At 33.0% G+C, this 17789-nt stretch overlaps 1 protein-coding gene across 1 annotated transcript in view; it reads left to right on the top strand.

The window, feature by feature from the left end:
* Positions 1–13626, top strand: part of LOC129219293 (unconventional myosin-VI-like) — a 92028-nt gene extending 78402 nt beyond the window's left edge. The window contains exons 25-27 of the mRNA XM_054853632.1: positions 7405–7536; positions 10847–11038; positions 12324–13626. Coding sequence (XP_054709607.1) covers positions 7405–7536; positions 10847–11038; positions 12324–12448 — 449 coding nt within the window. The 3' untranslated portion in view covers positions 12449–13626. The remainder of the gene's footprint in view (positions 1–7404; positions 7537–10846; positions 11039–12323) is intronic.
* The last annotated feature ends 4163 nt before the right edge of the window (positions 13627–17789 follow it).

Here is a 17789-nt window from a genome sequence, read left to right as displayed (position 1 = left end):
TCTTTTTCAAGCAATTTACTTTAATTTTTATTCGGCGAATTTGAAAAAAAGTTTACTGCAAAAATTATGATTTTTTTTAAAAAAAGTATCTTCGAATTTTTCGAAATTTTTCTTCAAAAAATTAAAGCTTAGATATTTGTGCATACTTTTTTGAAAAAAAATTGAAAATTGACCAACAATATTTTGAGTTATAGCAATTTAAAGCAACCCCATTTTTTTGAAAAAAACAAATTAAATTTAAATAAAAAAATAATTTTTTTTCATATTTATGTTATGATTTTGCTTATTAAATAAATGATGAATCAGTTCAAAAAATTTCAAAACTCTAAAGTACATAATAAAAAAAATTTCAAAATGTGTCCCGGACACATATTTACAATCAAAATGTAGAGTTTTTATATTGTTACTAGCTGCGTCGCTCGGCTTTCCACTGTTTACCTCAAAAATGAAATTTATGTCAAGTGATGCATGTTCAACAATCAGGATTGAGCAAAAAAATCTGTAAGACTTCCCTACAGCGCAGAAAAACAACCAAAGGGAGGGGGGGATTTTATTCTCCCGAATAAAGTAAAACCCTCAAAGCAAGAACTTTATTTGTTTACACTCAAGAGAAAAATGGCAACAGATTTTTCTTCTCTATGATTTTATTCAAGCTAATTAAAGCTGAGCTAGCAGCAAATGATAAATTTTTGATTTAAAATTGATTTTTCCCGTACTTAAAAATGCTTATATCTTTTCTGTTAATGATTTTAGGGACTTGGTGGTTTCAATTCCAGAGAAAATAAATCTTCCCAATGTTTTTTTTTTTTTTTTTGAGAGCTTTTGAATGACACTAAAATTGAACTGAGCGGATAATTATTTCGGGTAGAGAGAGCCATTTAATGCCATTTTCAAGTCCTCAAATTAAAATTCGAACAGTTCAGTACTTTTTTGGCGTTTGAAAACCGTCTGCGTTCTTTCTGGGGTGCCCAAGTACCTCCCTGCCAAATTTGGTCGAGATCCAACGTAAACTGTTAATTTGTATAGAGAACGTACATACATACACACACACATATATATATGTATGTATGTATATATATGAATCAAAAAATACAAAACTTAACTTTTTATACAGGCCCTAGGTCCCCTTAACTTATATTTAGAGAAATAATATCCATTAAAAACTATTACTGACACAAAACACTTGACATTTGTGTGACCAAACTGGAAGGAGGTATTCCAGTTCAAAGTTTTAAAGGACCATACAGAAGATGAGATGGGAACTTATTGCCCTTTCAGAAGAATGACAGGGTGTCAAAGTAAAAAAAAACAACAAGGTATTTATATTTTTCATTGCTATTCAAAAATAAACGCAAATGTTACGCCATGATATGCAAAAACACACTGCATTACCTCAAACAGTTTGAAGAACCACACTCTGCACACATATAATTTTAAACACTTGTTAAGTGCTATATTTTCCTCCCAAAAGGTGTTATTGACGGGGAGTTTAAAGTGACGTAAGTGACAAAACTCTGCGTTTCATATCTCTGTGAATATTGGTCATACTAATTTCAAACATTTTGTGTTATTTTTCAATGGGGATTATTTCCCTAAATATAAGTTAGGGGACCTGAAGCCCATATAAAAAGTAAAATTTGGTATTTTTTGACTCATTTTTTCTTTGAACTTTCAATTTCTTAACTCTACATCTGATTTTGAACATCTTTGCAACAGGAAGTATGCATCTAGGATTAACAGTTGCAAAAGTAGAGGTCTTTGCAAATTAAAACAGAACACCCTGTACATACATGCACATATAAGGCAGTGAGAAGCAAAGGGATGCAAGTGGCAAAATTAAAAATTTGAAAATAAGCAGTACAAATGTTAGGTGAACCTCTCCTCTGTTTTGGGGCAAGAGATTGTACTAGTAGCCCAGGTAGGTGCTGCTGTACAGCATGATTTAGAAAAAATTTCAATGAAAGCCTACCTAGGATCCGATCTTTAAACGTGTTTTACTCGGAACTTAAAATAGTCCACTTGCATCCCTTTGCTTCTCACTGCCTCATATATTCTCTTGTTTTTTTTTTTTCCAATATAGATTTGAAAAACTTTAGTTTTTCCCTTTACAAATTTTTGTAAAGGTTTTTGTTGGGCCTTTAAGGTTTTTGCTGATTGTTACTTTTTCTTCTGAATTTAATATGAGTAAAATTTGGCTTCTGGATTTCTTGTAACCTTATTTACATTTACTATTTTAACAGGAAGTTTGTCCAAAGCTAAATGAGCTTACTATACCATATGGCAACATAAATTTTCTAACTTGCTGTCTCTCTCTCAATTCTTCAGTCTTCAAATAAATTCAAATGTAGTTTTTGAAGATATAAGAACATTTTAAATTGTAATAACCATCTATTACTTAACTGTTAGTCATCTTCTTTTCAACAAATTCAGTTCAGTTGCCAGTTTCTGCCTCTCCTGATTTTGGCTTCTTTTTCCCCGAATTGCCCATTTTTTAAATATTCTTAATGATTTCTCAATTTTTACTACGGAGTGTTTCAGAAAGAATGACCCAATTTCAAGAAATCATTACTAAAATGTATTGATAGAATGGGGAAAATCTTGAGTTTCACGCAGTTGCTGACAGGAAGAGCTAACTCTCTTTCTTTGCCCGCCATGTGTTTGTGAAAATGGCGACTGCATGACAAAAATTGTATTGTGTGCTATGCTTCCCAAAGTATGAGTCTGTAACAACTGTTCAGCATGACTTTCATCGAGAATGCCCTGGAGTTGAACCTCTTGCCTTGAAGAGCATTAGAAGATGGTATAAAGAAATGGATTGTTTGTATAAGCAGTCAATGCAGACATGCTTACAAAAGTTTGGTATGAATTTGACTACCATGTAGACATATGCCGTGCATCCAAAGGTGGACATATTGAGCACCTTTAATTTTCTATTAAAAAAAACTTTATTATCATACATGTAGTCTAAAATTAATTTGAAGTGTCTATTTTCAATAGTTTTCATAATATATGCGTTTCGAATCATGTCATTCTTTTAGAAATACACTAGTTTATTAAAATTACTATCTTTTATGGCTAAATGTTGATATTAGAGTAAAGTTTTTGCCAACCAAACTAATCATTCGTTCATTGCGGTATCTTGCCATGTAGGTTGTGGAGATTGATGCAACAAGAGTCGGCAATCACTGCATTAGTCAGACTAATATCTCACAGGATTACCTTTTCATTTGCTCCACAAAATCCATAGAGTAAATACATTTGCAAGAATTTTTAAAACCTCCACGCTTCTCAGTTTCTATTCCCCACTGCTTTTTAAGTCTTCCGAAAAGTGCAGAAACAAACCACTAGATAAACAATTTTTTATGAATTAAGACATGTGTATTCCAAAAAACTAATTATCTTACTAATATTGTTTGGTCTGAAATTTTCTTGATGATTCAAAAGATTGAAAAATTTTCTCGAATTTTCAATGAAGATATCTGATGTTTGAAGGCAGTTTTCTTAATTTCTACCTCATATAAGGAAAATCTGTGCTTTTATTTAGAAAGTTGGAAGTTATTTTAACCTGTGTTGCTCTAAATCACCTTATTTTATTTTTTTCCTGAACTTGATCTAACATTGCTATTTAGAAATTCAAGTGTTGAAACTAATGTAGAAATGAACTGCCTAGGAACACATTGGAAATCAGTTTAAAATGTACATAATAAACATGTCATTTGAAATTACTTTTCACAGTAATACATTGAATCTACAAAACTTTTTTCAACTGAAATCTTTCTAACAATAAAATGGGAGATTAAAGTAAAAGAAGAGATGCGTTACTATTTTGGTTTTTAACATTTAGAAAGATTGACATTTTGTGTTTAAAGAAAATAACGAAGTATCCTGTTGTAATATTTCAGACTACAATTGAGGCAATGAGAAGCAAAGGGATGTAAGTGGCAGAGTTAAAAATTTGGAGATAACCAGCACAAATGGTAGTTAAACCTCTCCTCTGTCTTGGGACAAGAGATAGTAATAGTATTCCTGGTAGGTGCTGCTATACAGTATGATTTAGAAAAACTTTTCAATGAAAGCTTACCTAAGACTATTATCTTTAAATGCATTTTACTCAAAACTTGTAAATTTCCACCTACATCCTTTTGCTTCTCATTGCCTCAATTGCTTTTTCCACCATTTTTCATGGTGGGAAATTTTTATTTTAAACACAAGCTTTTAAAATATGTTTGTAAAGCTGTCTTTACACCAGTGCAATGTATAAATTTATCTAGTGTCAAAAAAAAATCTATAGTACAACCTCATATTCATATATATCATCGCCTCAGAGCAACACTAAGACATCAAATCCCAGAATTAACACTAAGATACCTACTGTTGCTCTGAGGTGACGATATATTTATATATATAAGCCACCAGGGCAACTACTGTTCAGTTTCGAGAAATTGAGCTCGGCCTTGAGCATGTCCATTTCTTTCAAGGGAGAGCAATCAGTAAGAAGAGGAATTGTTAGGCGCAGAGTTAGGCTACCATTGCAACCCTTTTATTGGTGAGAAAATTCTGTACCCCTTGCTTCTTCTTACCTGAATTATATTATTCGCCAAATGGGCAATATTGTCGCAAACTAAATCTGCAACCTCTTAGCCTTTTTTCCTCACCCCTATTTCAACAAATGGGATCGTTTCATCGGTTGGGCAGCAGAGCTCAACTTGCCGGAGGTGGACAGTAGGTTAGCTGCCTTTACAGCCACCTTGACCTCCCTGCCAGTGGCAACTTGGTGTGCACTGCCCTCGGCACTGTGCTGCAGGGGCTTTGCTCTTTCTTGGCACCTGCAGGAGTACATTAGTTAATGAACAGTACATTAAATTTCAGCATGTAGAACCTCTAGAACCATTCCACTGCTAGTCCACAGTACCTCTTAAGCATTAACTCAAACCATTCAATTCTACTTTAAGCAGGAAAAGAGAGAAAAATTATAAGCCACAGGTAAAAGAGGCTGTAATTTTGCTGAGGGGAGAGGTGGCCGTGGGAAAGAAGATCCGAAGAGGGAAACTGGCACGCTGCCAATAACCAACCGTAGAAAGGTCTTTGAGAATTGACGTTTTGATTAATATCTCCGACTATTAAAGTCATAGAAAAGCAAAAACTGCCTAAACATGATGTTACGAATCTATTGATGCCTGGTTATTCATGAATTCTCTGGCATTTAGAAGAAGTTAACAGTGACATGCATAGATAGATATGTAGATTGATACTCGCTTCTTAATATGTAAGATATAGATATACATGAAGTAAATCAAGATATTTCGATTATTACAAAAATTAAATTAAGTTGTTTGCACTTTGATGGGTAGATTGTATAGCGATCTTCCTTTCTTCCATAATACCTATTTTTAAATTCCATCTGAGAATTTTTATATAATTATTATGTACTAATTTAGTAATTATGTAATCTTAACTATTTTTTACCCATAAAACCAGTATGTGAAACCATTGAACGGTACGTAATAAATACTTTGCTTTTCGTCATTATTGGAGCAAAACATACTCTGCTTGACAATTGCTAAGGAACAAGTGATTTATGCAAATTTGTACCTCAATCACGTAGCCAATGGAAATAAATTCAAGTTCAGATGGCGTGGTAGACCAAGACTCATTATCTGTATAAAAGACAGTGCATACATGCTCAAGATTCGTACGAAAATTCATGCTGTTTGGTTTTTAACAAAAATAGTGCTGGATGTTAAAAAAGGTTTTTCTCTGAAATTCTATTTGGTTCCTGAAATACTTAAGAGTAAAATGCCAGCAAAACATCATTTGAGTATCTACGATCGTGGACGAGCGGTTGGATGACTGGAAGCAGGTCAAAGTGTCACCACTGAGGCGGCTGCAATGGGTGTATCAACAAGTGCCATCTCCCTGATTAAAGACGGCAGCTGAAGGTGGAAATATTTTGCAAAAGCATGCCGGGGATCGTGGTAGGAGCACCACACCTTCTGCTATGTAGACCTTGTGGCAAAAGGAACAGAAATTTCACTCTTGGACAGATAGCTGCAATTCTAACAACCGCTACCGGTACGCAGGTTTCTGCAAGAACCATCTCACGGCGAGTAAATAATGTCGATTTGTATGCACGGAAGCCCGTACGTTGCATCCAAGTTCAACCACGTCATCGTCGGGAGAGATTATGCAGGTGTAAGGAACATGTTGGTGGGATCATCAAAATTGGTCTTGAGTGGTGTTCTCTGACGAATCTCGTTTCAGTGTGAGAAGTGATTCTGGTCACCAACTACTGTGGAGAGAGCGTGGAACACGTTATGCACAAAAATTTGTTTGCGAACGTGATCGGTACGGCCCAGCCGTCATGGTGTGGACAGGTATCATGCCCAATGGCAGAACACCGCTTCACATTTTTGAATAAGAAAGCGATACGTCACAAATGTATTGCAGAGATGTTATACTGGACCATAATCGTCTTTTTAGGGGGGCTGTATGTCTAGACTTTCTCTTTACGGACGACGATACACGGCCACACTGGAGCATTGAAGTGTCAGACACACTGCAAAGTGAAAACATTCTCCGTATAAGTGGCCTGCTTACTTTCCCGACTTAAGTCCAATTGAACTTGCCTGGGAGGCTCTTGGCAAACTTGTTGCGTGAAGAACCATCCCACCCAGAACAGTACAAGAACTCAAATCCGCATTGAGAGAGGAGTGGGAAAACATCCCCCCAAGCACCCTTCAATAATTAGTGGGGAGTATGGAAAACAGATGTAAATTGTGCATCAGTGTCCCTGGAAATCATACATCATATTAAGGTACTCATGTCTCCATCATACTGACCTAGATCAATTTTTTGTAGTTCTATGAAAATCATTTAAGTAGGATTATTTATTTTATTTTAAGTTTTTACTTCATTGATGCAGTAATATCTGTATTATTTTGTACTTATAATAAAGGCACATCCTCCCTACTAACTATATATTTCGTTCTGTTTCTTTAATCATAATCTATTCTTAATTATTCTAAGAAACGTAATTGTTCCTTAGCAATTGTCAAGCAGTGTATTAGAATTGTTTTCTAATTTTTATTAGATGTGAGAATATTGGAAATAATGCAATTGACTTGGCATACATAACTAAGTAGAGTAGTTAAGGTGCATTGCTTTCAAAAAAGCAGATTTGTTTATCCATATTCAAAGTGAATAAAAAGTGATAAGTTTTATGGTAATTCCTTAAAATTGCTTGGACTCCTTGTTTTTTTTCTTCTGGACTCTCAAGTTTTTTGCTGAAGTCTGTATAAACCCTGTAACTGTCAACACCCCCCCCCCCCCTATTTCAGTAACTGGCTGTTTAGCATAAAATTTTCCATGTTTAAGAATCAGATCTGAGCACCAGTTCTTTTATAGATTTAGAATTGTTGGAGGCTTGTCGAGAAGAGTTTCATAGAAGGCTAAAAGTGTATCATTCCTGGAAAGTCAAAAACATGCAAAAATCTGGTAGTGCACAACTCAGAGTACCTGAATCCTTATTGCAGTCAGGTATGTCAGTAATTTACTTGAAATTTTATTTTAGAAATTTTAAGACAATTTAATTAATTTGTTCTTTCTTAGTAAAACGGATGGTGGTAATGTCTATATTGTAGGGGTGCAGTCATGGATTTTCCACTGCCTGACTGTTAAATTTCACTTTACAATAAGGCAGCTTACTGCCTGCATTAAGGAAAATTCTAATTGTTTAGGTGAATAAAAGAGTATGTTGTTCTCATTTCCTATTCCTATTCAGAGTCACAACTGACTACAACTGTATTTATGTCGAGGACTGCATACTAAGTGCCTTGCCTCCATTATTTTATATACCGATAGATGGCAGCACCATCACCGTAGCAACAGTTAATGAGAATTTAGAACTAGTCCAGGAGCTAATAGCTACCTGGTGCTAGCACCCCCAGAGGTATTGTTTCACTTGGAGGACATTGAGACCACGAGCATATTTAACGGCTCCCAGTCCCCTTTAATGACGATGGTGGGTCTTCAACCATCGAGGTTCGAACTCAGGACCCTCCGGCCCCGAATCCGACACTCTACCGATCGGGCTACCACGGCCCTTGTTCTCATTTAGTGCTGCTTTTTAACGTGATATAACTGATATCAAGAAATGGGGAAAAGCTGAGTATTTTGTATTGAATTGAAAATTAAGACAAAAATTTAAATAAATAGCTACAAAAATTTGGTTTTGTGAGTATGTTCTGAAAGATTTCTGAGTAAGTTCTGAAGTATTAGTATAAAAAACAATAAATTATCTCTTTAGCACAATGAACATATGTAGTAAGCAATCTAATAATTATTTTTTTCAAACAATTTTTGAATGGATAATATTATATTGGAACTATAAAGGTAAATAATCCAATAGAGTGCCTGTACTTGTGCTTGGTATAGAGATATTCATCAACTTACTTTCACAAGGAACCGAACTAACATCAGTATGAGTAGGCCATTAATGAGTTGAGAAGGATTATTTGAAAGTATGAATTTTATCACTGCATTTTAATGTTCATAACAAATCCAAAGATCTTAACCCATCCACCAGTGTTTAATTCTTAAATATGAAATTTACATTTCCTCACTAATAATGACAACACTCTCTGAGGGCTTCTAATTATGTCTGTCAGCATATTGATGTTGAGGGGATTCTCTTGGTGTAGCCCTAATAAGGCTCAGAGGATTTTCATTTAACTGATTTAAAAAAATTGTTTGCTTTTGTCCTTGGAACTGTAGAAAAGCATTTTGATAATTTTTTCCAGCAGAGTTGCGATTTTTTTCATTTCCTCAGCCACAACATACAATACAGTATAACCTCAATTTAACAATTGTCAAGGAACTGGAAAAAGTTATTGTTGTATCAAGGATATCGTTAAGTCAAGGAGCATAGACATTTAATACAGTCAAACCCGGACCAATGAAATGTATCATTAAATTGAGGAAATCATTAAATCAAAGTTATACTGTATATATATTCTTAAGAAACATAAAATACATATATTCCTCATAGAAACGTCAAACTGTTTTGAAAAAGGAATTGGCTAAGCTCTGTAAAATTTCTCAAGTGGTTCCTCTTGACAATTTACCTGTTGTTGATAAGAATGTTGTTGTTAATCTGTCTACCGTTCCATTAAGCAGTTCTCAAATTGTGGCTTTAAAATATAATGATAATGTTTCTGTGGCAGTTAAACCATCTTTTTCTAAGTTTATTGCTCCTGTTGAGAAAGCTTTTAAATTTAGTGCCTTAACTTCCTCTTAAAAAGATTCGATTCGGTATATTCTAGCTACTAAACCTGTTTTTGCTAATACTGTTTGTCATTGTGTTAAGAAATTAGTTTCTAATTATGATCTAGTTGTTACCAAAGCTGACAAGGGTGGTCAAATTGTTGTTCCTGACGAATTATCTTATGTTGTTAAAACTAATTATTTGTTTTCTTCTGGTCATTTGTGTAAATTTCTTAAGATGCTAGTGATAAGGAGTTAAGAATTATTTCTTCTGCTGTCAAATCTGTTCCTTTAAATGTTAAACGCCCTGTTATTCCATCTATTGCTAATTGTACTAGTTTTTATGCTTTACTAAAGGAGCGTAAAGCTGGTATTCATTTAAGTGAGATTGTTTCCAATACTGGTACTGCTTCTCATAAACTTGCAGAATATTTTGTCCCTGTTTTCTCCTCTTGGGAGTCATAATTTATGCACAATTAAAAACTGCAAGTTCTGTTGAAAAAAATCAAATTATTTTTTTATGGCTTTTAACACTTTATTTATCAGTTTCCCTCAAGGGTTCATTGTTATGTATTCAAAGACTTTCTGAATTTCATTTCACCTCTACGGACATGTAAAATTAAATTTTCCTTGCCCTTAACTGTCTTAAGCAATGTTCTTTTGTTTTTAATGCGAAGTTTTATACTACTTTAGATGGTCTGGCTAATTTTTTATTTGGTGATCTTATTATTCTTAATTTCTAGCAAAACCAAGCACAAAAAAATGTGATTTTTTAAATGTTAAATTAAGGGGCAAATTCAATTCTAACAGAATTCGATCAAAGCAAGTATGATCAATTGCATCAGCGCAGCCAGAAATTAAAATTCTTTGCCCCCCCTCCCCCCTAGGAAGTAAATTTCTTACTACTCTAACTGGTAGGTGAAATTTGATTGAATTGAACACAATTGTGTTGATTATGCATCTAAGATGGAATACAGGAGCTGAATAACTTGATGGCACTGAATATTTTAATGATTGATATTGCATTTGAGGAGTGAAAAGCAAAAGGGATGCAAGTGGACATTTTCAAGTTTTGAGTAAAACGTATATAATGATTATGTCCTAGGTAGGCTTTCATTGATTTTTTTTTTCTGAGTCATGCTGTGCAGCAGCACCTACCACGGCTACTAGTATTATCTCTTGCCCCAAGACAGTGAAATGGTTCACCTATTGTTTGTGCTGGTTATCTCCAAATTTTTTTTTTACCACTTGCATCCTTTTGCTTCTCACTACCTCATTTGTCCTAATATACAAAAATTAGAAACTTGTGAAACGTTGAGTTAAGAGCTAGCCACTCCCGCCGGCCAGATTTTATTTGCTCGCATGCCACTTTTAGTCCACGACACATAGTTTGGATATCTGTGACTTAAGATCTTAAAATTGCTTCTTTTAATTCTCAACTGAAAATTTTACAAATAATCTTTACTTTCATTTTCACTGACTTATTCTCTTAGAAATCGGTAATTATTATAATTAGAATTAATGTTTTATGTTCCAAGCATATTACTATTTTCTTGTATGATTAATTTTGTGTATCATTTTTCAGCCAGAAGTGTCCCACCTATGCCTCCTAAACGTAGATCATCCCTTGCTAATTCACCACACAGATATTTTCGGATTCCATTTGTAAGACCTAATTGTGCACAAAAAGGATGGTGGTATGCACATTTTAATGGACAGTGGATTGCCCGCCAGCTGGAACTTCATCCTGATAAACCTCCAATACATTTAATTGCTGGTAAAATCATTTTAAATATCAGTAGATTATTCCATTAAAATGTTGAATCAGCTGTATTTAAATACAGTGAAACCTTGATAACTCTACACTCCAAGAAAACACGAAAACGTGTTGAGTTAAGTGGGTGTCAACTTACCAAGGTCCCACTATTTCAGTTCTTTAAAAAAATTTCCATTTTCCTTATTTACTTGTACTTACACTTCTTGTTATGAAAATTAATTCTGGTAAATGATTTTTTACTTTACAAGATAAATTGTTTCAATTTGTATACATCATAAGGAACAATCCATAATTTTTGAAAAGAGATACAAGCTCTTTGTCAGTCAGGTCTATTAAAGTCAGAAGTCCAGCTCACAAGTGTTTGAAAAACATGTGTCATGGTGCCTTCTTTCTCTCATTAGCTCCCCTTGGCACATTTTCCCCCCAACAACTTCCAGTGATAGGTGGATATCCTCTATAAAGAAGCTCTTTCCTGAAAATAATTGGTTGACTGACCTGGAAATCTCAATGTAAAATTTCTTCCTCATAGGTGACTGGAAACTTCAGAAAAACTGGAATCTTTAACAAACAGTGACAGTGATGGGACTAAAAATATTATTATTGTTGTTTACATGAAGAATTCCATTACTTTAAAATTTTTGAAATGCAAAAGGAATAGTATAACTTTTTTTAAATCATTCAATGTCTAAGTCAGATCTGATTTATTTTTAAATAGAGAATTTCAAGCAACTTTAAAGGTTTTTTTATTTTTTTTTTATTTTTTTAATACAAAAAAATGCCTCTAAATTTTTTTTTAAAGTAAAACTTAAGAGTGTAACCCAAATTTAACAATTGAATAGGGACTAGAAAATCATATTGTATAACCAAGGATTTCACTAAAATGAAAATTTTTCCAACTCATTGTATCAAAATTGGACCTGGAAGATTTATCATTGAATTGAAAATCAAGTAAATCAAGTATTGTTTAATCAAAGTCATACTGCATTTACATTACATCAAAGTACAGTTTAAAATAGTAATTTTTTAAACATTAAATACCCATCTTTTGGATTATAAAATGAGATTATTTGCCATTCTGCTGTAAAAATTTTGAGAGTAACATATGTAACAATTTTTTAATTTTCATCTAATAGGATTATCTTGTCTATTTGAATACTGTCTGCAAAAAAACTGTTTTTGAGGTTGACTGTCTAGTTATATATGGTCTGCCTAGGTATTATTATATAAGTTATTGGTGTTCTTGGCTGTACATGGCATGCTAAGATGCTTTAATTTTATTTTGCAGGTAAAGATGATATGCAGATGTGTGAATTGAGTTTGGATGAAACAGGGCTAACACAGAAAAGAGGCGCTGAAATACTTGAAGAAGAATTTAATGCTGTTTGGATAAAACATGGCGGAAATCTCTAATCAAAAAGTATAATTAAGAAGTTTTATGTTCACTCAGAGGCACAAGAGCATAATGCAGAAAGTAGCATTAGAAGGTTGCACATTACAAAATGTGTTGAACAAAAGTAAAATTGGTATGAAACTGAAGACAGCAAGAAAGCCTTTATCTATCTCGAATTTCTTTTTCTTTTTTTTTTAAACAAACGATGTGTGAACTGTATTTAGAATAGCAATATTTTTTAACTATATCTAATGACAAACTGGTGTTATTTTTACCAAAAGTATGTGTGGTATCATAGTCTAGATTTTATATAATTAATTGACATGCTTTACAGGAAGTTTTAAGTTCCTCTATATGTGTTTTGTAAATTAGATTTTTTTTAATGATTTTAAGTTTTGTATTTAAAGACTTGTCTATTATCATAAATGTTGATTTCAATTATTAAATAAGTTACATATGTTTCAATTCTAATTTGTTAACCTTTACTTAAATAATTATTTGTTTGTAAACTGCCAACATAATTTTAAAGAAATATGTATGTATATTAATATTGCAAGTGTGGATTGGTGCCAGATCTTCGTTCTGTTACCCCTTTGAAGAAGTAGATTTCCTTTTCACGTGAAATTGTTAAGGACTCAGTATTTAATTATTCGTCATTGGTGTTCTGATACTGACAAGTTTACATATATATAAGAAGTTAAAGTTATTCTAACTTAAAAGTGCAACAAAAAATTTGAGGGAAAATAATCCTAGTTTTCTGCTGATTATTCATAGCTACATAAAGGTCAAGAAAAATGGTATGTATGAAATTAAAAAGGAGTATTACAGAATCTTCAAATTATTTAAATTGTGCTTCTTCTTATTTTTAATTACTGTCTGTAAAATGCTAAAAAGATGTTATGTATTTTTGCTAAAACATGAAAGAAACGTGTTGTTGAAGGGAAAGCTGCAAGTTGACTTTTTTTTTTAAACAAATTACCTACAAATATTTTTATTGAAAATGGCTCTTGTGTAAATATGACTAGTCGGTTTCCTCTTTTTATGTGTTCAGCATTTTTTTTTTTAATATTATTATTTTTTTTAATTTTATTATTACTATTTAAATTTATTTATTTACCCCCTCTATCTTTTTGGTATTTTCTCCTTTAATTGGTTTGGGCAGCTACTCTCTATGCCTTTTTTTATGAATAAATATATTGTTGAAAAGTTGAACTGTGCCTTTTGTTGAAAAATCAAATTTTGTCTTTTCTTGTTTCACTGTGAGATTATATTTATTCTTCAAATGCATGGTATTTTGAACCAGAACTTAAAAATACAAAAAGTAATGGAAATCACTTAGCAAAATCGTTGATAGAAGTATACATCACTATTTATTTATTAATCTTCCTAAAATTTGCTTTAAAAACACTAGTAACTGTTCTTTGCCATCAAAATTTTTGGATGTTGGGCTACTTCTAATGCTACTTTTTTCTACTTTTTAAAAAGCAAGTTTGAAAAAAGAAATTTGGTTTTTATTTATTTACTTTTTTTCATTAACATGAAGTGCATTGTCACATAGCATTTTACTTCTTCACATGACTTTAAATCAAATGCAAATACAGGGGGGGGAGGGATCATGAACCAAGCAGCATTTAGTAAAAAAGCTATTTAAATATGCATACTGTATAAGTAAGAGGCGAGTTAGCACAATAATGTATTTTTGTCGGTCGTACTTTGTTATTTTGTTTTATTTAGTTTTATATTTCATTCTCTTGAATTCAAAATATAATTTTTACTGTGTACAGTTATAACATAAATGAATTACTAACGTTTTAATGCACAAAAATTGCTAATTACCATGGCTGCCACACTTCCGTCCAAGGGACGGAATTCCGTCTTTTCAAAAGTTTCGGCTATCGGTTTTTTTTTCCATGTTCAAAATGATTTTTATAGATGAAACAAAGCTTTACTTTTGAATCTCTCACTCTCAAAAAAGGTCTTATTCTTCTGCGGACAAAAAACGGGCCCATCTGCTAAAGTTAAAAAGATAAGCTTTTTTTTTCCCAAAAAATAACTAAGATACTCAATCTGTTGATTTCAACCATTCTTATCTTAATCTGAAAAGTTTCGTTAAAGTTTTTATCACAATGCATCTTATAGCCAAGAATCTCATACCTGAATTTTTTTTTAATTACTTTTTTTGTGTGAAATATGAACTATTTATGTAACATGAGCTATACAATCTGAAGCTTTTTTTCTGCAGTAACAAATAGTAAGTTTTTTTAATTGTATTTTATTATTAGGTTTTTTTTCTACTTTTACCTCCTAAAAATCCTGGAAAATGATATGTTATTTTTTATTTAGGTTTGAATTTTTACTTAATCTTAAAATTTGGTTTTACTATATAGTTACAGCATCAAAAATTAGCATTATATACCGTAAACCGGCGATATTTTGCACCATTTTTGTAGTGATTATTTAACTGCTCACATTAAATTATAAAAATTCTATAACATGATTTTAGGAAATAGTTTTATTATATTCTTAGATAATTAAGGAATAGTTCCATGTTCATAAAAACCTGTTTCCTCTTTATTTTATATTTTTTAATAATTTTTTTAAAGTGTTGCAAAGTAGACCATAGGGGCGGGTTACTTTGCACCACCTAAAATATTGCAATATCTGAGGCAGGAATATTAACCTGGTGCAAACTAATCTCATTCAAATTAACTGTGGCATTTTCTAGAACCATGAGAAACTGACGGAACTTGATTTTTTTTTTAAATAATACCAGTGAAAAAAAATTGAAATACAGACATGTTCAACTAATTGCATTTAATATGTAGAAAACAAAATTTGACATTAACAAAATCTGCTGTCATTTTGAGACAAAACTAGAATAAAATTATATTTGTGATATGTAGGTACGAACAGAAATGTCAAATGGCTCTAATAGAAAAATTAAATACTATTTACAAATAGTATCCTTAACCATCAGTCAACTCTGGGACTGAAAACACACCTCTTTTGCTAAACATTTTGGGGGGATTTATACCTCCAACTATTTCTTCCCATTCATAATAAAGGACATCTTTTTTAACAGGCCACTTCCAGTTATTTAAGGACTTCATCATTACACTCACAAACGCTCCATTCTCGTCAAAACTTTCAATTGCACCTGGATAATATTGTTTGTTTTTTCACTACAACTACAAATGAATCAGTCTGTTTTTTTATTGGTTTCAGCTGATGTTCGGATGGTGTCATTTTCGCCTGTGTGCATCTATTTATCTCTTCCCTCTTCTTTTTTCTAAAATTTTCACAGTCGTCATCGTCTGTACTGCTGTCATTTAGAAGAGGTTCATCACCATCAAAGTAGCTCTCATCACTACTGTCACATGTTTTACGACTCTTCCTCTTACTTGATGATTCAACACGTTTTGTTTGTTTACTGGTACCAGGCTGTGGTTCTTTTTCCATTGATAGATTTGGTTGCATTTTAAGAGATTCATCATGAGATATACTTTTTCCTGCTGGTACATCAATTTTTTTCTTCTTCGTAAGTCTCGGCTTTACAGAGCATGCATCTCTTGTCGATTTTAAAGCCTCTAAGAAAGCTGAGCTAACAGCTGAAGGCTCAACTTGTTTGTTACCTATTCTTTCTAGCAAAGGCTGTACGTCGCATGGATAAAATCCGCATTTCCGGAAGCCACTTTCCAGATTTTGTTTAAAGTGAGGCTGTAGAACCTCCAGAACACGCTTCAGTAGTGGAGGGAAATGCTGTTTTGGTAGAACTGAACAGCTCATGCCCTCAGGAGTTGCTTTCCAATCCCTTAGGACTTTTCTCCACGCTATTTTCATAGGACGGAAAAATGCAACATCCAGAGGTTGCGTCAGGTGGGTACTATTAGGAGGCAAGCAGATGAAATGGATGTCCTCCTCTTTACACTTCTGAAAAATGCTGATGTTGAGGTGAGTGGACAAATTGTCAGCAATGAGAACTGTTTTCCCTGGCAATTTCTTCAGCTTATGTAACATGAGGCTTTTAAACCACTCATTGAATGCGACTCCGTTAAACCAGCCTGATATGGTGCTTTGGTAGCAGCAATTTTTCGGACCTCCTTCTATCCAGGTATTCCACAGTTGAGAGGATTTGTACACCACAAACGGCGGTAAGACTTCTCCAGCAGCATTACCACACATCATCAACGAAGTACTAGACTTCGAAAAATTACACACTTTTTCTGGATATTTAGTCCCACGGCGACATATGACTCAACTCTTTCCAGGGTCATCGGTTAGATTGGTTTCATCCAGATTCCATATATTCTCCGCAGGCACGTCTTTCACAACATCCTTCAAATTAGTGATATAATCTCGCAAAGCGGCCTCGTCCACAGCGGCTCTGCTGCGTTTAATGTTTGAGGCAAAACGTTTCTTCACTCTGGGGTAACGTGACAAAAAAGATTTTATCCAGTCTTTTCCAGGAACATTGTTTTTAAATTGTCTCACTATTCTATCAATTTTACTTAAATACGTCTTTATAATAAAACAAAGATCTTGCTGCGTTAATGGAAAACCGAAGTCACTCATGGCTTGAATATAAGACACAAAAGATTCCTCTTCCTCTCTAGAAAATGCTGGCTGCTTACCAAGCGCGTTAACATGTTGTAGTTTTAGCTTATAATTAATAGTTCGCCTCGGTATTTTAAAATGTGATGCAGCTTTGCGTTGAGAGAAGGTTCCATTTCGTATCGCAGACACTTTTCAAGCGTTTCTTTCGTATAGTCTGCGTAATTGCGGGCTCCAAGTTTCCGCTTATAATTTCGGACCATACTGAAACACTAAAAAATGATTAACAAAAGGCAAAAATAAAAATTAAAACAATAATATGATTATTAAAAGGTAACAGTGGCGTAGCCATGAAAAATTTCGTGAGGGGCTTTTAGTAGAAACCTTAGCTACAGATTCTAAATTACATTACCAACTACACATAAAATTATTAAAATTTTTATTCTAAAATGGCTCGTTTGACAATTTAAAGTAGTAACATTGAATTTTGCGTCATATAAACAGAAAACAGTTTAGCTTACTTTGTACTGAATCTCAAATATTAAAAATAATATTAATAATAATAAATAAATTATCATTTTTACTTTCCTTATGTTATCATATTTATTTAGTTTTAAATGATTAATTACGATTTTTGTAACTACTAATCATTTAAATAATTAATGTTATTCATAATTTATGTTAAATACTAATTCAAGGTAAAAGGAAACAAAAATGAATTTTTTAAATATTGGAGTGTTACTTTGCACCACTTCTAAGCTGGCGCAAAATAGCCCCCCTTTTCTCTAAAACTAACTTAAAAAACATTAT

The sequence above is a fragment of the Uloborus diversus genome, chromosome 3 (assembly GCF_026930045.1).
Source record: "Uloborus diversus isolate 005 chromosome 3, Udiv.v.3.1, whole genome shotgun sequence".
Lineage (NCBI taxonomy): Eukaryota > Metazoa > Arthropoda > Arachnida > Araneae > Uloboridae > Uloborus > Uloborus diversus.
The sequence above is the reverse complement of the archived record's forward strand: the minus strand, read 5'-3'. Positions and strand labels throughout refer to the sequence as shown.